The sequence below is a fragment of the Xyrauchen texanus genome, chromosome 28 (assembly GCF_025860055.1).
Source record: "Xyrauchen texanus isolate HMW12.3.18 chromosome 28, RBS_HiC_50CHRs, whole genome shotgun sequence".
NCBI lineage: Eukaryota > Metazoa > Chordata > Actinopteri > Cypriniformes > Catostomidae > Xyrauchen > Xyrauchen texanus.
Window position 1 is genome coordinate 22,496,444 of NC_068303.1, and position 24,056 is coordinate 22,520,499.

The window sequence follows — 24,056 nt, forward strand, 5'->3', positions numbered from 1 at the left end:
ATTTCTAGATGCCTTAATCATTTGCAGATGCCACTTGGTTTATATTTGGCAGTCTAATATAATGAAATTCATACATTTTTACTCTGTGGCTACTGCATATTTTTATATCTTTGTGATAGAGGATTGTGCGCCTTCAGGCGGAATTATGCTTCCGAACCTACAAGGTGGGCTCCGCATAGTTGCCAACACAGTGGCTTGAAATTCTGAAATAATTATACATTATATAAATAAACAAAAGCAAAGGTATTCATGAATTCAAAAGTATTTATTAAATTACTGTAGCATTAATACCAAGTTCAAAGTAGGTGAACATGTTGAGATTTTGGGACATGCTTTTTACTATACATACTGTCTGCCATGCAGAGAGGAAAAAACAAACAAATACAGTATGTTTGCTCTTGAATCACTTAAATAATTATCATAAATATTTTGCCATACTTGTGACACTACCTGCTGCAAAAAACAAAGCTTCAAATTAATTTACTACTCATTTGATCCTGACCAACACATATTGTGTTGTTTTAAAGCTAATAAGCTGGACTTTACAATGCATATAGGCACAATAACAAACTCTTAACAGGCTCTTTTTAATTTGCTGACAAATTAGAAGTGTGAAATAAATACTTATGAAATATGATCATTTACTGTACATAATACTGTCAAACATACCACCACTACACTGTATAGATCGGAAAGTTATCAAATAGAATACAATAAATATTGTCACTTTCATACCAAATAGATATAGAGTAAAAGTCAAGAAAAAAAGCACAGTTTATAAGTTGTAATCAGATGTACACCACCTGGTCAAAAATAAATAAATTTCCATTTGGATTTAAATAAGCAGATACTTAAGAGCCTATGATTGGATCATTATATGTTTCAGCTGGCAACAATTCTTTAAATCCTAAATGATGCAGTGTATAGCTTCTCATTTCTTAAACAACCATGTCAGAAGACGTTTCCCTAGTCGTGGAAAAGAGGCAAATTATTAGTCTGCTAAGAAACAACTAAGGAGATTAAGAACGGTTAAGAACGGTCCAACACATTATTAAAACCTGGAAGGATAGTCGTGAAACATCAGCTTCGCGAATGAAATGTGGTTTGAAACAAATCTTGAATGATCGTGATCGGAGATCACTGGAATGCTTGAAGTCACATTGTAAAAAAAAATGACAGTACAACTCACAGCTGTGTTTAATAGTAAAAGTGAGAGCATTTCCACACGCACAATGCAATGAAAATTTACAGGATTGGGACTAAACAGCTATGTGGCCCATCTAGGGGTAACGCTTTACAAGTAATGTGTGTTATGTAATCAGATTACTTTTTCAAGTTACACAACAATATCGGAGTTCCTATTAAAAAAGGTAACGCATTCCTTTTGTTCGCATCTTCTTTACTTATTGTGATAAATCTGGAGTAAAAGTGTGAAAACTTCAGGGAGGAGACATATTGCATGATGGGTATTGTGGTTCTAGAGAGTATGAGCCATGCTTATCAGTAAAGGATAGAGCACAACAAGTCTTCTTTTAGCCCACCCTGAGGATTTATGTTTTAAAAACAGCAAAATATTGCTGGTAAAGGAATGTAAATCTGAACGCTTCAGTAGAATCCAGATGTAGTCATCATTTGCAGCATTTGGTTTGTTGTGCACTGGAGCTTACATGTGCAGTCATCATAAAATTTGCCGTTGTCATGACAATAAAAGGAAGAGTTAAAAAATATGTCCTCATAAGGTAACATTTTGTAAATAAAATTAAATAAAAATATTCGGGTTAGTGAAACTTTGATTCTTGCAATTGATTAATGTACGCTGCATTTAAAAGTGTGTAAACAACATTTCTTTTTACCGGGAAAAGTATTCCAGTGGCAACGGCATGATTATGCTGTTACATACCACGTGGAATGATCACTAACTGTTTGTGCATTCAAATTACTCTGTTTTAAAGCTGCTCGTAACTACTGCTATAGGATCAGTTTGTTTCCAAATTGCTCGGTGTTAAAGCATTTAACATTTGACTTATGTAAATAAACGCTGCATAAAAATAAATAAAATCAGTAAACACGTTTAGGCAGAGGGATTATAAAACTAGCCTTTCACTGGCCATGGCATGATAAACAGGGTGAAATAATCACTCAATTCACTGACTTATGCAGCCGAACGTCTCCATGATAGACCTCCCCATAACTGTGACAATGGGATGAGCAAAGCTGACTCTGGATAAGCGGATGCGAGCAATGTTCTACATTTTTATCTTGACTTCTGAAAATCATCTCAAGTTGGCATTGTTGATGGGCACCGCATATGATGACATCTGATGCATTTTCAGATTGTGAATTTTGTTGCATTAGGTAATACAGTGGTTAATCTTAATTATTCATGTTGGCTGCCATGTCAATGGAAAAACAAATCATGCTTATTCCAGTTATTGAGTCTTTATTATAAATATGACGTGAAGACCTACTGATTGTAGACTTTCTAAATATCTTTTTGTTTAGTACGTTTTTTTGACATGAGTGTTTTAGAGTAGCTAGCATGACCTATGATGTCCCTTGTATGCAATGCATGGCTATGCATGGCTTATTTGTATGGAATGCATAGCATGGCAGAAAAGAGAGTGGCGGTGAGAGAAAAAAATAGAGTAACGCAAAAATAACACAAAATTAACGCAAAACTGACATAAAACTACTTTCCACAAAAAGTTACTTTTTAAATTATTTAGTAACTTTTTAACCCTCTGGGGTCTGAGGGTGTTTTGGGCCCTGGAGAAGTTTTGACATGCCTTGACATTTGTGCTTTTCCAGTTGCTTAAAATCATATTAATGGCTAAAGTCTGAGAACACTGTATTCAACACAAACTGGGCTATAATAATATGTGAGCAACATGTGTGTACATGTTTGTATTTTTGACAAAATAACGTTTATGCATGGTTTTTGAAAAAACAAAAATTCTAAGTCACTGAAATAAGGCCATATAACACATACTAAACATTTGTCCAACTGGATAGAGAACTGGATCTTGTAGCCTAGAGTTTTTGCTACAAAATGATGTGAAAACCCTCCTGATCACTCATTCAAACAAAACAATTTAGTAATTTAACTAAGACATTTTTAGTGTTAGAAAGGTCATATGCGAGAAGGTGTGAACTATAATGAATATTGACTGTAATTCACACCTGAGGAGACAAAAGACCCCTTCACTGGGCCTATCACTGAGAAATGTGACAGAAAGAGAATTACTTAAATCAAGTTTTAAGTTAAAAGAAGTAATCTGACTATACATTTTATTTACATAAAGACTTTATTTTAGACCTACACTACAGTTTAAAAGAAGTCTCTTCTGCTCACCAAGACTGCATTGATTTGATCCAAAATACAGAAGCAACATTGATATTTTAAACAATTTTTACAATTTAAAAGAACAGTTTTCTATTTTAATATATTGTAAAATGCAACTTGTGATCAAAGCTGAATTTTAAGCATCATTACTGCAGTCTTCAGTGTCACATTCAAAAATCATTATAATATGCAGATTTTCTAATATGGGCATATTTAAAGTGCATTTTACTCATTTAAACCCTAACACATATTTGCAAACACAAGCTTCGTTGATGATGAGGCAGCATAAACGCTAGTTAAAATATATTCTAAACATTAATATTATTTTTATATCATATTACATATCATAATTATACCATACAGCATACAATTTAAATTGGTCAGGTTTAGGTTCAGCAACGTTATGTGGCAATAAGATGAAGTCAGCTGACTACCTGAATTTTCTGAATGAACAGGTTATCCTATCAATGGATTTTTCTCTTCCCTGACAGCACGAGCATATTCCAGGATGACAATGCCAAGATTAATCGGGCTAAAATTGTGAAAGAGTGGTTCAGGGAGCATGAGGAATCATTTTCACACATGAACTGGCCACCACAGAGTCCTGACCTTAACCCCATTGAAAGTCTTGGGGATGTCACTTTACAGAGTGGTTCGACTCACAAGTCCAACTACAATTTGATATAATGCAAAGATCTTAAAATAATCTTGGGAGAAAATTGTGATGCTACCTCAAATATCTTTGTATCATCCTGGGGGAAAATCTGGTTACAAATCAGAACAATCGCAGCTGTTGTGGTCTGCATCGATGCAATGTGCTTTTACATATTTGGAGAGGTGCACGTCAGGATATGGTGTAGGTTCTACACAGAAGTATAAATCACCATTTACATGTGTGTGTGTGTGTGTGTGTGTATATAAGGAGGAGTTGTACCTCTGTGTGGTTGTGTTGCTCTCACACTTGATCCTGATGATGTAAACCCAAAGCAGCCTATACAGAGACTCTAGTGCTACACGAGACATTTTGGGGTCTTTGTTCTAGAAAGAAGGGCACAAAAAAAACGAATTGGGAAACATACAATCTGCATTCAGAAAACAGTAACCCATGGCACAAGCCCTTGAAACAAGACCCACTTATTCAAAAAGAACAATTTAATGCATATGATGGACTAATTGACTTTAAACAATTTGGAGATACATTTATTGTTGATGGATATTTATGCCCCATTTTCAAAGTAACATATCAGAAATTTAATTTGCATCCACCTAAACAATCAAAACTAAAATGTAATTATAGAGCAATACACAGAATACATACATAATACAAAGCACAATACATATTAATCTAAAGCAGCTTTATAAAGAAAAATCGAAATAAGATTTAATCAAAAGTGGAAATATTCATGCCAGATTCAGCCATAAAGAACTCCTGCATGTATATCATGATGGGTCGTCAATAGTTTGATTACCGCTCATAACAGAGGTAATCACAACTGAGCTAATGAGAATTATGATGCACTGGACTCACAAGTCAATAAGAGCTGTTATTTCTGCTTTAACAGCATTGATGCACAGAGAGATGACTCATAAATCATCTGATTAGAGACAATGGATGATTAAAGGGGATTCATTAAAATTCTGTGCAAATTAATCTACGATTATCACATCACAACTTGTCCAAATCGAGTCACTTACTAGTCTCGCACGTTCTTCCGGCATGCGCGCGCACACACACACACACACACACACACACACACACACACACCTAATCAGACTGCACCAGAGATGCTTCAGCAGTACAGGGTGTAATGACCAGCACTCCCAATAGGGGGTAATATGGTTGCATGCAGTAGAGTTTACATCAAACGAGAAAGGGAGCACTTTGTATAGGAGGACTCTATTTTCTAGATTAACCATAACTTAAAAAACAAAAGCCAAAAACGAAAACCAACAGCATCAGGGATTATAGAGTGTATGTTCCTGTTTGACATAAACGCAACACAACGATTTGAAAAATGAGAAGTCATGCAAGCCCAAGATTAAAAGATCACGGTTTAGACAAAGACTACATATTTAACTTGGGTGATTTGCTTAGAAAGTTAGTTGCCGTTTAAATTATTGTAGGTGGCAGGACAGTAATTTAGCAATTTTTTCTTCCACGCAAAACATCAGAAGCCAATGACTCAGGAAGTAAAGACCAGCCGAAGAAGCCAACATGGAACACAGGTCAATTACATGACCTTTTCTGAGGCAGGGCTAGCTCCGCTGAGGTAGCCATGTAAACTCACCTGTAGGGTCTCAATCTGCTTACGGATGCTGTTGTTTGACGGCATCTGGAGCCAATAAACGTGCAAGAAAAATGACAAAAGACGGGGTGATGGTGGTGGGGAAGACATGCAGGTTAGAAAAAGACAAACTTGAACAATAAAACAAAGCTTCAGCTATTTGGCATGTACTACAACATGCAAAACAATAGTGCAGGGCTTATGGGATATAACACTTGGTGTCAGATTCTCTACATAATCAACACAAGTATTTTTACATTTATCCATACTTCACTAAGGAATAAAAATGTCCCGTGAGACAAATGCTTCAATAAAGTTTTTTTGTTTGTTGTAAATAAGCTTAATTATAATTTATAGAAAGGTGATGATTAATAAACAAATATGAGGCAGGATTAGTGGGTGTGAATAGATGATTACAAGCAAAAGACTGAGATAGTGAAGACTTAAGTCAGAACAGACCTTAAGGATAGATGCTATATTTAATTTTACACAAATTAAATTGAGGCTATAAGGGATAGAAGTATAGTCTAGTTCAATAGGTAATATAAGGCGTTTTCTAAACAGCATTTTTGCACACTGAGTAGGGCATAGGGATGATCACTTTCAATTTGAATTTGAACATTGTCTTAGGGACCGTTCAGACCGAACATTTTTGCGGAAAATGAAGCAATACAAGAAATAGTGCAGGGAGCCGAGTGCAGGTGTCTTGAGATGCACTTTTAAAAGCTTAAGTTCTTTTTTTACTTGAAATGGCATCTACAAAATGCGGTGCCCCTGCGCGAGTTGGCATCCTGGAGTGGCCCAAAGGTCAAAAATGTCTAGCACATGATTACACAGAAACAGAATGTGTTTTAAGGTCCTGTGTCACATCTAATTTTCACAACCTATGTTTTCTGGAGGTTTTTTTTTCTGAATTTTGTTTGGAAAGACCTTTTCAAATTTGCATCAGCTACCACAGTACAATCCATTTAGTAGACGTCTATCCCTCACACGTTACACAGCCTTGTTTTCATTAACGTCAAACTAAATATGGTGTCTACCCTGATTAAGGTTCATTTGGACCTTAGTTTAAGTAGGCACAATACTAAACTTGATGCACATTTGATTTAGTTGATTCTGTAAAATTTGATGCAATTGAACAGATGGCTAGAAAGTTTGGAAGTACAGTCAGTTCAATATGTAATACTGTTGTCTACCTAGGCACCTTTATTCAAATATACAAAACAATAACAATTTTGGACATTAAGACATTAAACCTTAAAGTTAAATGTTTAATTGATCGATACATATCAGAATGGCATATGAAACAGAATGTATATCGGTCCCTCGTAGCCTCGTTTTCTTTGTTATCAAAGTAAACATGGCATCTAATCTGACTAAGGTCTGCTGGCCAGGACAAATTAAATGAAGGAGGGTTAGAACAGACAGGGGAGCAGACAGACAAGCAGGAGACCATGGATCAATCAGGAGAGGAATTGTCTGCCACTGAGAATACAAATCTCATAAACCTGGCCAAAAGGGGCTCAAGACATTACACCAGGCCATGGGAGAAAACTTCACTTCTGTTCCTCAATAGCTCAACAGACATTGTGAAAAGTGTAAGAGCCAGTCTAAAGTGGATAAGGTGCAAGATTCACACTACTGTTCGATTCTGATCCGTTTCTGATCTGGATAAATGTTGAGAACAGAACTTAACCTCAGTGAGGTATTCAAGTTTGATCGCAAATTCATTGAATCTCCACCACCCAAGTGAATCATCAGAAATCAAATACCCCAAAAGCTTTACAGATCAATCCACAAGATTTACATGATACATTTGCAATGATTGGAGGTAAAAACAATCTTTTTGTAAGGGGAGTTGGGAAAACCAAAAAAGAATAACATCTTGGTAGTTGAACCAATTACAGTATGTTCGTTTACATGCACTTTAAATGAATAGTTCACTCAAAAATGTCATCTTTTACTCACCCTTAAAGGGTAACTAAACACCTGCTCAGAGTCTGACTCCACCCACTAGAAATATTTGAAAATGCTGGAAAAGTGGACAGACCCCGGCGGGGATAGAGGGAACGAACCGAGTGCGGGGCTGAGCGGGGGAGGGGGGGGGGGCACCTGAGACTCGTAGTGACGGATTAATTAACAGCTGCTGTCAGACTCTATGTTATTATTATTCCTCACACGGTCGCAAGACGACATGTACATGAATCTGGCGTGGTGAGCTGGAACCTGCTTACGTCAGCTGTCACCACTGTCACAACAGCCAATAGGAAAATTCAACTGCAGTAGCCACCGTTCAACCTGAAGAGGGCAGCACTCAGACGTTTTTACACCATATATTGTAGAATTAAAACACTTTATACACAAATGTCAAAAAAATTACTTGAATCAATGACCAGTACTAATAAAGCCCCATGCTTACAGATCATTAACTAAAAAAAGTTGGTTTAGGGTTTAGTTACCCTTTAAGTCTTCCCAGATGAAAAATTTCTCATCACTGTACGTCAATAGAATAAATGGTGATTAAAACTTTGAAGCTCCGAAAAAGGCATAAAAGTCATCCATTAGACTCAAGTGGTTTAATCCATGTCTTCTGAAGCGATCTAATAGATTTTGGGTGAAAACAGACCAACATGTAGCTCCTTTTTCACGGTACATGTTGCCATTGCAGTCTCTAGATACGATCATGATTTCAAGCTTGATTACACTTTCTAGCACTTGACGCATTTGCAGAGTCTATAGGAAGTCTAATCGAGCTTGAAATCATGATCACCAAGGAGACTGCTGATTTCAAGATTTATTGTGAAAAAGGAGTAATATTTTGGTGTCTACTCACCTAAAACTGATTAGATCGCTTCAGAAGACATGAATTAAAACACATAAGTCATATAGATTACTTATATATGCCTTTATGTGCTTTTTGGAGCATCAAAGTTTTGGTCTCTTGCATTGTATGGACCAACAGAGCTGAGAAATTCCTCTAAACATCTTTGTGTTCTGTAGAAGAAATAAAGTAATACACATCTGGGACGGAAACATTTGAGAATGTTTATTTTTGGTTGAACTATTCTTTTAAAACTAAGTTCAGTAAGAATAAAACAATAATTCATCTTTTTAAAATGTCATGTAAATGCTTTAGTTCAACTGAAATTGTATCAGACCTAGATAATGTGATTGTAGCTTTAGATGTACTTCAAACTGTATATGCATTGTCAATCATACTTAGACAGATGACAACTGAAGCTACCTGCTGTAATTTGATTATAACTGTGCATGTAAACTTAATGATTGAAAAAGAACATAGATCCGAACACAAAGACAAGTTTCTGAGGTTAGATTTAGCAAAGAGTGGGTGATGATTTTCTTTAAGCATCAGGCAATGTACAAAAAACAAAACAAAAAATTAAATAGTCCACTACACCATTGAATCTGTATTATGTAACTGAACCAATCCCTTTACAAGGTAAATTTGCATCTTAAATTATGAAATCACCAAATCTCCCTCTAGAATCTGTATGGATCAACATCATACAGTTTTCTTTTTTATTTTTTACTTAAAACACCCAAACAAAATTTGATAAAAATTTAGGATTTATACCCACTTCAGTTGTTTGTATAGCTATTTTTTTTAATGTTTCATGGTGGAAAGCTGTGTGTGTCAGCTCCAGTAGTTTACTTACTGAACATGACTATATTATGGAAATCATTCTGTTATCTTACTGCGCTGAAAGCACACGTACCTTTAGGTGTGAAAGGCAGTTCTGAAGGAAGATGTGCCAGTTATTGAGGAAGAACTGCTTCTGACTAACACACAGCAGACACGTCACCAAGGGATACAATGCCTGGATAGAGACAAAGGGACAATTACAAATTTTTAAAGAAAATGTCAAAGATAAAATAAAAAAAGAAGTTTATTCAACATATGGTTTAAGGTTTGTTACAATACCAAAATTTCAGTTGTCGATACCAATACCAGAGATATTTCATGGTTACCAATACCAATTTCGATATCATAAAAAAATAAACATGCTAAGAAACTATTTTTTTTTTCAAGATAAATGCAAGTACAATTATTAACTAATTAAATTAAAACTATTTGTATCCTTGAAGTGTTTCTCACTTAAACACTGAAAGTTTCTCTCATAATTATTCAAATAAAAAACTGTATCAAAGAACAAAGTAAATAAGAAGCAGTGTGTAATTGTCTTTTATTATTTTTGTTTGATTAATCTTGACAACATAACAGACAGCCTCACATAACAGCGAAGCATGAACGCTCTTCATAAAGCATGCTCACAAATATGCATGAGTATTTGAAAGCAGCTGCCTGTCAGTCGGTGCACTGTACTAATGATACTGTAGAAAGACTGGTATTGTTACATTTATTTCATTTTAGTGTTGACTTGATACCAAAGCACAGGTACTTGTGACATTCCTATATGGGTATTAAATACAGGCCTGTTGGGTGGGACAATGATCTAGACTACAGAGTACTGTGGGAAAGTGCACATTTAAGCAGAACAAACTGTACCAGTGAGTGTTTCTTCCTTGAGCTGAAGTCAAAGGTCGTCTGGTAGAGCATCTCCACGAAATTCTTCAGGCAGGGAACATTCACTTCATTCTTCACCGCCTAGCCAACACACACACAAGCTCAAACACATGAGTCCTTGTGCTGAGCAACACACAACACAAATAACTATTCATCTGGTCTTTAATGCAAAACTGAATATATTTTAAATTGTGCTTCTGAAGCAACTCATTCAATAAGTTCCAGCTCAAACCTCTGTAGGACATTTTCTGTCACATGAAGGCTGCAGAAGAGTCATTGAGCCTGTCAACTGATTTTTTACAAATGCACGGTTCCATGGCACCAAATTATATTTTGACTGGTGCAAGTAGTGAAATGTTCTGCATTTTGTGTTGCGATATTGAAAAATTAGGCTAATTTGAATCAGACTACATGTGGCAATATTGCAATTTAGCCAGATCGCATATGAACAAATTCTTGCCTTATGCTGTGAAATCTAGCTAAATGCAAAGATTGGAGCACAAGAATGAATGATATTATATGATCTGTAGGAATGGAGATTTCTACAGTACTTACTGCAGCTACAGGGATGAGGATCTCAACAAACAGGCCAGCCAGTGCATGTTTGATATCTTTATCCTTCACCTCCAGAAAATACTGAGCACATTCCTGTCTCACCAACACATACAGACACAAAACATGACATTTAATCAATTACATGCTAATCTTAGCACAAAGAACTTGGGAGAAATGCTTACATTTTCAGTATATAAAAATTAATAAGGATTTGACACTACTAAACCTCTTGTAAGACAGTGGGTAGAGAAATATGAGGGCCAATATAAAATACAGCATATTTGTGCGACTACTAGTGCAATAAACATCTCTGGATTATGGTGCTTGTTAAATGCAGCACATATTGAGACTTAATGTAAAGATATTGTTTCACACAGTCCTGTTGGCAAAGGTAGGCCCAAACTCACAGAAACTTTTACTCAAGAGATTTTACGAGGCTCACAAATAAAACAAAAGCACTGTCCGACTGACAATAGTGCAGGCGAGTCTCACATACTCATTGACCCACAACACAGTGATAATGTAACACCGGAGAACATCTCTAGTGTCTGATATTCAAGGAATAGAGTCTACTGGCACCATGCAAGGTTTGGACGTGTGAACGGTGGGATCTGCACACATTGCTAGTTTTAATACTTTGTCATAAACTAGTGAGACTCGATACACCCCGATTCATAACTGTTCTAGGAAGACAATATGTCAAAGAATTCAAAATCCTCAGGCTCTGGAGACATTAAAAGACACTTACGTGCTCAAGATGAAGCCAACGAGCAGCAGGCCGCAAGCCCGGGAGTCGGTTTGGCCGGTGAGGTGAAGGAAATTCAGTGACAATTGATTAACATGTCTGCAATGCTGACAAAGGTCGCTGCTGACTTAGAGACTAAATTCACTGAGATGGTTACACCAGTGGCAGATGTTGAGAAACGGATCGATTATCTGGAGTTATCAGAGAGGGGATTAGCTGCTAATCTGCTAGCAACCAAGGCAGACTTGGAGCGCATTTGGGAAGTGTTGGTAGATATAGAGAATCGTAGCTGGCGGAACAACATCCGAATTGTTGAAATTCCTGAGTGACCAGAGGGTCAGAATATGGTGGAGTTTCTGGAAGGACTCAGAGTTGGCTCGACATAACAGGCCATAAGATGGAAATCAAGCAAGCTCATAGAGTTCCAGCTCGGTTGAGGGAGACAGGTCCCGATCAATTCTGGCCAAATTTGTGAGATCATCCAATAAAGATATCATGTTATGCGAGGAGTAAAGGAAGGCTTTCTTGGAGGAACCACAACATTTTCTTGTTCGCAGACTTTGCGAATTCGACAAGAGAGAAACGTGATCGATTCAAGAAATGCAAGAAACTCTTACATCAATGGAAGATCACTTTTGCACTGATGATCCCAGCCAAATTGCTATGGATGGCCACAAAGTATTTACATGTATCAGTTGAATTGGCCGGCTCACAGAACATTCGTTTGACTGCCTGAGGAAACTGAACAGCTTTTTTTTTATTTTTGTGCTGGTTCGCTAGCGGCTGAAGCTTGTTTTGTGGAGGAACACACCTTCGGGGCAGTTATGTGGATGAATCTACACGTTCTTTGTGCTTATTCCGCCTATTGGCTGGAATTTGTTTTATAGATTATCTTCGGTTTTGAAATTCTGTCTCACAAAATTTTTATAGAAACACCGGACTTGAGCAATCCGACTGCAAATTTGTCGTGGGGGCTCTTGTATGAGTATATGGACTGTTTGAGTTTAGAGGGATTGGCGCCAGTTGGCGCTGTAGAGCCGATGGTTAATGCGCACGTTTAAATTGTTTCTGTTTGTTTGTTTTTTTGGTTGGGGTTTGATTGTTGCACTAATGTTGGAATGTGGTCTTTATAATTTTATTTTTGACACAATTAAAAAAATGTTTTATGTCAAAATGTCAAATGTTACACCATTTTATCTCGCATTTACACTTGGTATGGACAAAAGTGTCAAACATTTATTTAAATGTTGCCTCAAGCATATGGCTGAAAACTAAATTATGTATTAACAAGTCCCCTTTCTGCTGGTCAGAGTGGATTGTGAGTGGGGTTACTACACTCTACTACACATTTGGTTCAACATTTTAGGATTCACAGATCTCAGTTCTATAGGAATTTACAGCTGTGCCACCTGCTCTGTATTGTTTTTTGGGGTAGCAAAAGGGGTCCCACCTCCCTAATATAAACCACAGCTACCGGTTGCTGCCTCATTCTCTGCATATCTCCTCTCTCTGTAAACCACAATGAGGGCGATGTTGTGAGATACATCACTTCATGTTATCAGAGAACCATCATTTTGCTAGTAACCTAAAGTTCTCTTTCTAACATTCGTTCGGTATCTCACTAAGGGATAAAGACAACTCCAGAATTGCAGATATACTGGCTGAAGCAGACATGACAAGCAGACAAAACACACAACCTAACAATTAAACTGAATAATTTTCTTTGTTTTACAAGAAATTAAATCAGAAACATAGGAATGTGAATCTGCTACTATATAGCCTACTGTAAATATGTGTGCTTATTGTACAGTATGCTACATTCCCACCTCAAAGACAGAGTGATCCTTAGAGGCTTATCCCAATATCGCATAAATTCTGCCACACAGGCTGGGACGGCAGGACAGGAGCCTCTTGCCAATGTACAAAATGACCAGTCGATCAAGAGTTTAGCTGCGGCTCTGTGACAGACCAAACTAATTTCTCTCCCAAACCTTGTATGAGAAGGATGAACAATGGGGTAAACCATCTGGGCTGGACAACACGGCCTGAGCGTCTTTAGCCCCCAGGCACGAGAAGCAGATGAGAATCTTTTGTGGAGATCCACACGCCACGTGCACATAAGCAGGGAGAGCCATTCCCACCTGAACTCTCTGGCTCTTTGGTTGCCATAATTCTGAGGTAAGTCCACCCCAATGTGAAAACGTATACAGAAAATACAAAGAGCCACGAATAACTCTTATTTTACTTCTATTTGAAGCGCGGTAAGCGGAGATAAACTCATTGTGATACGTTAGTTTACTGCTGTATACAATTAATTGCCAGTCCACAAGTTCACAGAAAAAGATTTATTGCATTTGGACGTTACCAGTGGCTTCTTCGTCAAACCGTTGAACAATAAATCCTAGTGCGTCTGCAGAGGGCTGCTTCCAAAAAACATTTCCAGCAACGACAGTAAGAATAAGGCAGCAACAAGTACGACTCCTTTAAAGCTACAACAATTGGTCTCTCACGCTTGACAGACGTTGTGTCCTTGGTGCTTCTATAATCGGTCACACCTGTGGCGTTCCCTTAATGAGATACCGAACGAGTGTTAGAAAGACAACCAAAAGAATGTGTGTCAGTTTATGTGTCTGGACCTGCATGAACTGGAAAGAAGCCTCAAAGTCTTCGACGGGGTACATTTTGACTCTGAAGAACTTCATGCCCATGATGAGGCTGATGATGCTCTGCACCACATGAGGACTTTGCTCTTTCTGCCTCAGTTCCTTTAGCTCTGTGATGAACTTCTTGCGCACCGCCTGAAACCTGCACACACATAAAACATAAAAATAAAAACATAATGAATTATTACTTTACAACAATTAGTTCTGGCCCTCTATTTTGAAAAGACAAGGGACTTTCCAAGAGTGCTGATATTTATTTTTGGATCACTCCACTTCTCTGAGCTTGATGCGTTCAGCCAGAAAGGCCCCAAAGTCTGTGGTTGTTTGGCAAAAGCAACAGTTTATCCTGCTATGGCTTCTTTTGGAACTATTTTCTTTGGTGGAGCAAAAAAGAAAAAATAACTCTATAGTAAAATTAAATATAGAGTTATGTGAATTACTCTTCGCTTATATTTTCTCTTACGTTTTGATGTTCAGAAGAGTGCATTGTTGCCTGACTGAATTCGTCCGGTTTTTGTGATAATTTGACTGGAGCTTGGTTTCGTCCAGCATGTAAACACTATAATCAGACCACAATCAGCAACAGCGTTATGTGCATGCTCCCAAAAAAAAAAAAAAAGAGGTGCCGTGCAACGTGCATTTAACCCGGAAGTCAAATGCAACAAAGCAGATCAAATCAAATCAATGCGAATGCTACAATTCTTAGATCAACTGTCTCTAATCCATTCACATCTGTGACACAATGATTAGATTAGATGATTAGATTGAACTTTATTGTCATTGTGCAGAGTACCATTACAAAGACAATGAAATGCAGTTTGCATCCAACCAGAAGTGCAAAAAAACAGAAAGGTGCAATGTGATATTCAAATGTAGACAGGTGGTGCAAAGGCAGGACAAGAAACATATTGCAGTGTTATAAGTGCAGATTAAATATGGCTATGTAATATGAATGGTGTATGAACAACATGTACAGATATGTGCATGTAGTAGCAGTGACATTAAAATAGTAGTAAGAATAATATAGATATATGCAGTGTATTAGCAGAATATATAATAAGAAAAACAGAGTAAATATGGATATTCTATATGAACCATATAGACAGATATGTACAGTGTGGTAACATTATAAGAGCAGTAAGAATAAGTGCATGTGCAGGATGAATAGTATGAAGAGCAGTAGAATATGGCTACGTATAGGTGTAATTAAAGTATGTACATTTTTAAATAAATAAATAAATAGAACAGAATGAGTGGGATAGGGTAGTGCAAATTGTCTGGGGGGGGTCAATTGTCACCGGGATGCAGAGCTAGAGTTCAGTAGGGTGACAGCCGCAGGAAAGAAGCTTCCTCTGAACCTGCTGGTTCGGGTGTGGAGGGACCTGAAACGCCTCCCGGAGGGGAGTGAGGAGAACAGTCTGTGGTTGGGGTGGGAACAGTCTTTGAATGGCCTCGATGGAGGGGAGTGAGGTGATGCATTGGGCAGTTTTCACCACCCTCTGCAGTGCTTTCTGGTCATGGGCAGAGCAGTTGCTAGTTGTGACACAGTTGGTGAGGATGCTCTCGATGGTGCAGCGGTAGAAGATCACCAGAATGTGAGGAGACAGGTGGACCTTCTTGAGTCTCCTCAGAAAGAAGAGACGCTGGTGAGCCTTCTTGATCAGGGTAGAGGTGTTGAGGGTCCAAGAGAGGTCCTCAGAGATGTGGACACCCAGAAACTTGAAACTGGTTAGTAGTTTTGTAGTCTATGATGGCCTGGATGCCTTGCCACATGCGTCCGGGGTCAGATTTGTTCTTGAAATGATCCTCATTCCTTAGCTTGTGGTTGTGCTTGGATGTGGCTCTAATTATTGTTATTTTGACTGTTTTCTGCCAATCAACTTATTTGTCTGCCATAGTAACAACCATATCACCCAACAATCATCTTTGCAGTAGCATCAAATGTCTTTCTTTAAAAACAAGTATAAAAACGTTTCCTGTTTTTATGTGAACTATATGACAAATTCCATCATAAAATGCAATCAAAGAGGGTAAATTGTGCATATTGTGGTCAAGGTAAGCATGCTAGTATTAGCATTAGCACCATGAATGCAGAATGTAAACATTACAAATACACATTATCTACTGCAAGCCTCTATAGCCAACATCTTGCAAGCGATCATTTTGACAAACTTTGCAAGTTGAATAAGGAGAAATTATTTAATATTGCTGCACTGCTCAGCGTGAACCGCTAGAGGGCGCATCTCTTTCTGCATGAATTTATGAATATACACACAAATGGTTCGATACACCATGAGTACTTTCTAGAAGCCTATAAAATTTGAATGCAAAGACAGAATCTAAAAATAAAAGTGGTATTATTTATTTAAAAAAAAAAGTTAAAAGACCAATAATATTGCATATTTTATCCCACTGAAAATGCTCATTCTACATTACAGCATTGATTTTGAGTTGGATATAGATGTAAATTGAACATCTACATCGGTATCAACAACAGTATGGTTATCTATAACATCTATAGTAAAAAGACACCACCTAATTTATGTGACAAAATTATTCGAACAATGTGACTGAGTTGGAACCCCTTTTATCAGGTTCATGTTGATTCAAATGAGTCATCTCTTGGAATTTCTGAAGGCAAACAAAATCATTTTATTTTTGGATTTACACATTATATATTTACACATATATTTTTGGACAATATAGCCTATATGAATTACGTATTTCAGAGGCCGAATTTATGCTATTCCTTGATTGTTAACTTTCTTAACAGAATAGCGGTCACCTGTTAATTTTTTTTGACATATGTTGGCTAGTACGTTATTTGAAAAATTCTGTTAATAATAGGCAATTTATTATTTTTACTTATTGGTCCTGCACTGATCCAGTTGATTTTAATAAATATGCCTATATTGGCTAACGCTGAGTGTATGCTTGTTTTTTTTTTTTTTTTACGACAGCCTAAAAATGTTAAATGATCAAAAAGCAAGGCAAACACACCGCATATTTATGGCCCATAAATTATGGGATTTGACTGTTTGATTCATAGATAAAATATGAATCAAATGGATCATATATACACACAAAGTTTTTTGACTGTCTTCTGGGGGTTTCTTACATTTAGACTAGTCGACTACAAAACTTCAGTTTAAACGACAGTCAAATTTGTTGGAGCGTACATCCCTTGTTAAAACAATCAATACAAAATATAAAACATTTAAAAGTTGTAACAAAATGTTTTTATATTCCCTCAATCGCCTAATGTAGCCTATGGCAAATTTAATAGAACTGAAGTAGTGATATGATAATATGTATTATGAATCTAGTACTGCCTTAAAGTACAGTTAGCGTTACTATAGTATATTTTAGGGTGGTCATGTAGAATTATGTGCCAAATTCAAATGGTTTCCACGTCTCGCGCCATGCTTCTCACTGGTTCACGCAGTGCTGCAATGATCAGAGGTGCGCGCTTAAGACCGGTCTGTGAGTAAAAACGCACCTGCTTTGTGCTCGCCCTGCTCTGTCCATTGAGCCATATTCACATACAGAGCCATATTGTTGCATTAGCAGAGGTTTTGTCCTCACCTTTCTATTTGAATCTGCTAAACCAGATACTTCAGATGCGTAGCTAGACTTCAGAATCAAATGAACCGTGGTACAAATGCATACCAACCCATATAATGGAGTCTTGATTAACATTTTAATGCAAACAGGAACATGTAAGGAATAATTGACGACGGGCCGTTGAATTATTAGAAAAATAATGCACACCCGGGGTGGTAATACGGTCACGACGCGAAGCGGAGTGGCCGTTACACCTCGGATGTGCATTATTTTTCTAATAATTCAACGGCCCGGAGTCAATTATTCCGCTTATACTACAGTTACCACACCTCGAAACATTGTTCAGATGATGTGATTCTAGACGTTTGTCAAGTTTTTGTCATTAAAACGCTATTGTATGTAGGACTAATTTCTTACGCATCTAATCCCATGCCTCCGTTGCTAATTCCAAAGCGTCATTTTAGAGTTAGTAACGGAGGTTTGAGCCACTGACAGCAGACTAATGCAGTTATTCGTGTAGTTATTAGAGAGACAGAGGTTGCAATAATGAGACAGAAAATCATGTGCGTCATATTATTTAATTTATTTATTAATTCATACGTTATAATTCATTCGTTAATTCGAACGAATTTATTTATTAAAATTAAACTGCACGTTTCCATTGATGGCGAAGTCAGACATCGAAAATGGCAGATCAAGCGCATTGGGCTGACAGAATTCAAATCATCCAACGACATATTGGGCTGCTGTGTCTGGTGACAAATCCTCTTGAAGTTGAAGTGGATTTTTCGCTGTCACTTCTTGTTATGAATTGTATCCTATTTTCCGTTATTACAGTTGACTACGCGAAGTGATATGGAACTGTAATGCGGTCAAGACCTGCCTGGAACTACTTTAGCCGTGCGTTTCCCTGAAAATAATTGCACACCTTAGAACGTTCTCAACCAATCAGAATCAAGCATTCAACAGCCCTGTAGTATAAGATGATATATTTGATTAACATGACTGAGAAACGCCCCCCATTTGTACCCTAACGCCCCCATCTACTAATTTGAATGCCCACAGTTGAGAACCCCTGCTCTAAGTGTAGCAAAGCAGAGCTTGGATAGTTAAACAATACAGGAGCAAATTACAATGTCTTCTGTTTTGGGACATCACCATAAACAGAAAGAAAAATGTACATCTAATTTGCAACAAAATCAAAAAACGTAAATGTAAGAAATTCACATGGCTGGAATGTTCTCCATATATTACGCTGTGTGCGTAATTTCATTAAGAGACGCTGTAGAGATGCTAGTTAGCATACTTCTTCGACACGCTAATATGACTCAAAAAGTAATCTCTTTTACGCAATAAGCTTTATTTAGATTTAAGATTTAATTAAATTACGCATAGAATCATGCATACTGTAGCTCGACTATGCAAAAACCTGCGGTAGCTCAATTGTAACTGCCCATGTAAATGTACTCAATGCATCATGTCATGTAAAACGGCCTCTTCAAACAAAGTCCTTCGGAAAAGCACATTAAATCATGAACTTGAGGGGAGGGTGAGCATGGTGGTAAATCAATTGCAGGCCCAGTCTACTACAGCGCTGAGCTAAATTATATTACAGCTTAAACAGACAGTTTCATGATGCTGTTAGGAAGTCTTAGCATGTGGCGAGTATAGACTTACAGTGCCAATAAACGTGTTCAGAGTCTGTGCAAATCATTGAGGATTGTCTTCAGGTCCAGGTCAGTTAATTTGACAGAATAAGAGGTGTTTGAATAAGAGGCAACTAGTAATTTCATGTTTATGTTTCGCAAGTTTTTATTTGTCCGAACAACCGATATTACCATGGTTTTGAACTTATAAGGACACCTGTCAGCACGGATGCAAAAATTTTTTAGTTCATTAACTTGAAAAAATGTGGCAAATTACAAAACACAGCTGGTCATTCGACCTCAACATGGCAGTCACTATGAGGGGGGCGACCCGTCTTCAGTTTATTAAAACCATGTCAATGATAAGGCTCAAGTATTCATATCATGTGAGTGTACATCACTTTAAATTATACTTGTTAGCAGAACTATTGAATTCTTTTGATGTAAAACTTTAAATGTGTGTGTGTGTGGGGGGGGGGTGCATAGTGAACCTTTAAATTGTGTTTGAACATGCACTGTAAACTCAGATTATTGATTCTGGGATGGACTCACTTGGATTGGGCAAGGACTCCTATGACTTCAGCATACAGGTCAGCGATGATGTGCACATTACCAGTGTTGGGGCCTGAGTACCTGTCAAACAAAAGATGGCAAAAAAGATCAGTCACACACAATTCCACACAGAATCAAGAAAGAATTATTCATATTTTGATACATTAAAAAACACTTGTACATAAAATAAACTGATTTGATGTACATATGTTTGTGTGTTAAATAGTTTCTAATGTTTTAAATCTGGCATGATTGTGTCAGTTAAGATCTGGACAGCTCATTAACTCCTACTTATACAGTATCTCACAAAAGTGAGTACACCCCTCACATTTTTGTAAATATTTGATTATATCTTTTCATGTGACAACACTGAAGAAATAACACTTTGCTGCAATATAAAGTAGTGAGTGTACAGCTTGTATAACTGTGTAAATTTGCTGTCCCCTCAAAATAACTCCACACACAGCCATGGATATCTAAACCGCTGGCAAGAAAAGTAAGTACACCCCTAAGTGAAAATGTCAAAATTGGACCCAAAGTGTCAATATTTTGTGTGGCCACAATTATTTTCCAGCACTGCTTTAACCCTCTTGGGCATGGAGTTCACCAGAGCTTCACAGGTTGCCACTGGAGTCCTCTTCCACACCTCCATGACGACATCACAGAGCTGGTGGATGTTAGAGCCCTTGTGCTCCTCCACCTTCCGTTTGAGGATGCCCCACAGATGCTCAATAGGGTTTAGGTGTGGAGACATGCTTGGCCAGTCCATCACCTTCACCCTCAGCTTCTTTAGCAAGGCAGTGTTCATCTTGGAGGTGTATTTGGGGTCGTTATCATGCTGGAATACTGCCCTGCGGCCCAGTCTCCGAAGGGAGGGGATCATGCTCTGCTTCAGTATGTCACAGTACATGTTGGCATTCATGGTTCCCTCAATGAACTGTAGCTCCCCAGTGCCGGCAGCACTTATGCAGCCCCAGACCATGACACTCCCACACCATGCTTGACTGTAGGCAAGACACACTTGTCTTTGTACTCCTCACCTGGTTTCCGCCATACACGCTTGACACCATCTGAACCAAATAAGTTTATCTTGGTCTCATCAGACCACAGGACATGGTTCCAGTAATCCATGTCCTTCATCTGCTTGTCTTCAGCAAACTGTTTGCGGGCTTTCTTGTGCATCACCTTTAGATGAGGCTTCCTTCTGGGATGACAGCCATGCAGACCAATTTTATGCAGTATGCAGCGTATGGTCTGAGCACTGACAGGCTGACCCCCCACCCCTTCAATCTCTGCAGCAATGCTGGCAGCACTCATACGTCTATTTCCCAAAGACAACCTCTGGATATGATACTGAGCATGTGCACTCAACTTCTTTGGTCGACCATGGCGAGGCCTGTTCCGAGTGGAACCTGTCCTGTTAAACCGCTGTATTGTCTTGGCCACAGTGCTGCAGCACAGTGTCAGGGTCTTGGCAATCTTCTTATAGCCTAGGCCATCTTTATGTAGAGCAACAATTCTTTTTTTCAGATCCTCAGATAGTTATTTGTCATGAGGTGCCATGTTGAACTTCCAGTGACCAGTATGAGGGAGTGTGAGAGTGATGACACCAAATTTAACACACCTGCTCTCCATTCACACCTGAGACCTTGTAACACTAATGAGACACATGACACCGGGGAGGGAAAATGGCTAATTGGGCCCAATTTGGACATTTTCACTTAGGGATGTTCTCACTTTTGTTGCCAGCAGTTTAGACATCAATGGATTTGTGTGGAGTTATTTTGAGGGGACAGCAAATTTACACTGTTATACAAGCTGTACACTCACTACTTTACATTGTAGCAAAGTGTCATTTCTTCAGTATTGTCACATGAAAAGATTTAATCAAATATTTACAAAAATTTGAGGGGTGTACACACTTTTGTGAGATACTGTAAGTGATAAATATAGTTATTTTATAGGGAGTTTTAGGAATTACACTGAGTGTGTCATCAGGTTTGCACAAGTCCAGTGTACACAAGTTTAATTTGCATAGAAAGGTGTCTGTCTGTGTACATGCACTCACCCCTCTTTGTGTTTAAAGTGCTTGAATGCCAGGTTAAGGACTTCTTGTAATAAGGCGTCTGGCACAGGATGAAGGGGAATCTATAGAAAACATTTCAGCATAATCATCACTGTGACATATGGGTAAATTTTTTCCTTTAGGATATCAGGATCCTTGACATTCTGTTAGCAAGCCTTTGCATGTTCATGCCACAACACAGCTCTCTCTGACTTCAGAGACACCACACCTAAGCAATGAAGCTCTCTCTCTCTCTCTCTCTCTCTCTCTCTCTCTCACACACACACAAACTCACACATACAAACACAAACTCACACATACAAACACACACTCACACATACAAACACACACTCACACACACACACACACAAAAAAAAGCAAGAAAACCTCACCTGTTTCAAAACTTCCACTGAAACTAAACAAAAAATGAAGTCTATGGCCAAGTCCCTTCGCTCCAATAGGTAGTCTTTATCCCGATGCTGTTCATCTCTAAAGAGAGGTTAAAAGATAAACAGCAAATATTTTGTCATTTAGAAGATGCTTTTATCCAAAAATAGCAAGCAATTTTTTGTACAAAAGTCAAAAATATCTGGAGTATCACACTGCCAAGTTCTCAAAGTGGCTGGAGTAGTATAGAAGCAAGCCTAGAATAAAGATACAGACATATATACACTCACCTAAAGGATTATTAGGAACACCTGTTCAATTTCTCATTAATGCAATTATCTAATCAACCAATCACATGGCAGTTGCTTCAATGCATTTAGGGGTGTGGTCCTGGTCAAGACAATCTCCTGAACTCCAAACTGAATGTCACAATGGGAAAGAAAGGTGATTTAAGCAATTTTGAGCATGGCATGGTTGTTGGTGCCAGACGGGCCGGTCTGAGTATTTCACAATCTGCTCAGTTACTGGGATTTTCACGCACAACCATTTCTAGGGTTTATAAAGAATGGTGTGAAAAGGGAAAAACATCCAGTATGCGGCAGTCCTGTGGGCGAAAATGCCTTGTTGATGCTAGAGGTCAGAGGAGAATGGGCCGACTGATTCAAGCTGATAGAAGAGCAACTTTGCCTGAAATAACCACTCGTTACAACCGAGGTATGCAGCAAAGCATTTGTGAAGCCACAACACGCACAACCTTGAGGCGGATGGGCTACAACAGCAGAAGACCCCACCGGGTACCACTCATCTCCACTACAAATAGAAAAAAGAGGCAACAATTTGCAAGAGCTCACCAAAATTGGACAGTTGAAGACTGGAAAAATGTTGCCTGGTCTGATGAGTCTCGATTTCTGTTGAGACAATCAGATGGTAGAGTCAGAATTTGGCGTAAACAGAATGAGAACATGGATCCATCATGCCTTGTTACCACTGTGCAGGCTGGTGGTGGTGGTGTAATGGTGTGGGGGATGTTTTCTTGGCACACTTTAGGCCCCTTAGTGCCAATTGGGCATCGTTTAAATGCCACGGCCTACCTGAGCATTGTTTCTGACCATGTCCATCCCTTTATGGCCACCATGTACCCATCCTCTGATGGCTACTTCCAGCAGGATAATGCACCATGTTACAAAGCTCGAATCATTTCAAATTGGTTTCTTGAACATGACAATGAGTTCACTGTACTAAAATGGCCCCCACAGTCACCAGATCTCAACCCAATAGAGCATCTTTGGGATGTGGTGGAACGGAGCTTGTGCCCTGGATGTGCATCCCACAAATCTCCATCAACTGCAAGATGCTATCCTATCAATATGGGCCAACATTTCTAAAGAATGCTTTCAAGCACCTTGTTGAATCAATGCCACGTAGAATTAAGGCAGTTCTGAAGGCTGAAAGGGGGTCAAACACAGTATTAGTATGGTGTTCCTAATAATCCTTTAGGTGAGTATATATATATATATATATATATATATATATATTATTTATTTTTATTATTTTCTATTATTTAATATTAAACTATTTTAATATAGTTAAATATTAAGAGTATTTAGAGTGGATTCGTTTAATGCTCTCAGAACAGATGTGTTTTTAGCTGGTTCTTGAATGTTGAGATGGCTGAGATAAGTTAGTATAACAGAAATTTTTATAG

At 38.1% G+C, this 24,056-nt stretch overlaps 1 protein-coding gene across 4 annotated transcripts in view; it reads right to left on the bottom strand.

The window, feature by feature from the left end:
* Positions 1-24,056, bottom strand: part of LOC127622341 (protein furry homolog-like) — a 163,094-nt gene that overhangs the window by 85,690 nt on the left and 53,348 nt on the right. For 3 of the 4 annotated variants that reach the window (XM_052096418.1, XM_052096420.1, XM_052096419.1), the window contains exons 5-12: positions 22,357-22,453; positions 21,968-22,047; positions 19,900-19,980; positions 14,111-14,279; positions 10,730-10,822; positions 10,157-10,255; positions 9,366-9,467; positions 4,278-4,381 (exon numbers count right to left, since the gene is read on the bottom strand). In XM_052096418.1, coding sequence (XP_051952378.1) covers positions 4,278-4,381; positions 9,366-9,467; positions 10,157-10,255; positions 10,730-10,822; positions 14,111-14,279; positions 19,900-19,980; positions 21,968-22,047; positions 22,357-22,453 — 825 coding nt within the window. Of the gene's footprint in view, positions 1-4,277; positions 4,382-5,631; positions 5,677-9,365; positions 9,468-10,156; positions 10,256-10,729; positions 10,823-14,110; positions 14,280-19,899; positions 19,981-21,967; positions 22,048-22,356; positions 22,454-24,056 lie in introns of all 4 variants that reach the window. The other variant, XM_052096417.1, reaches the window with a different exon arrangement.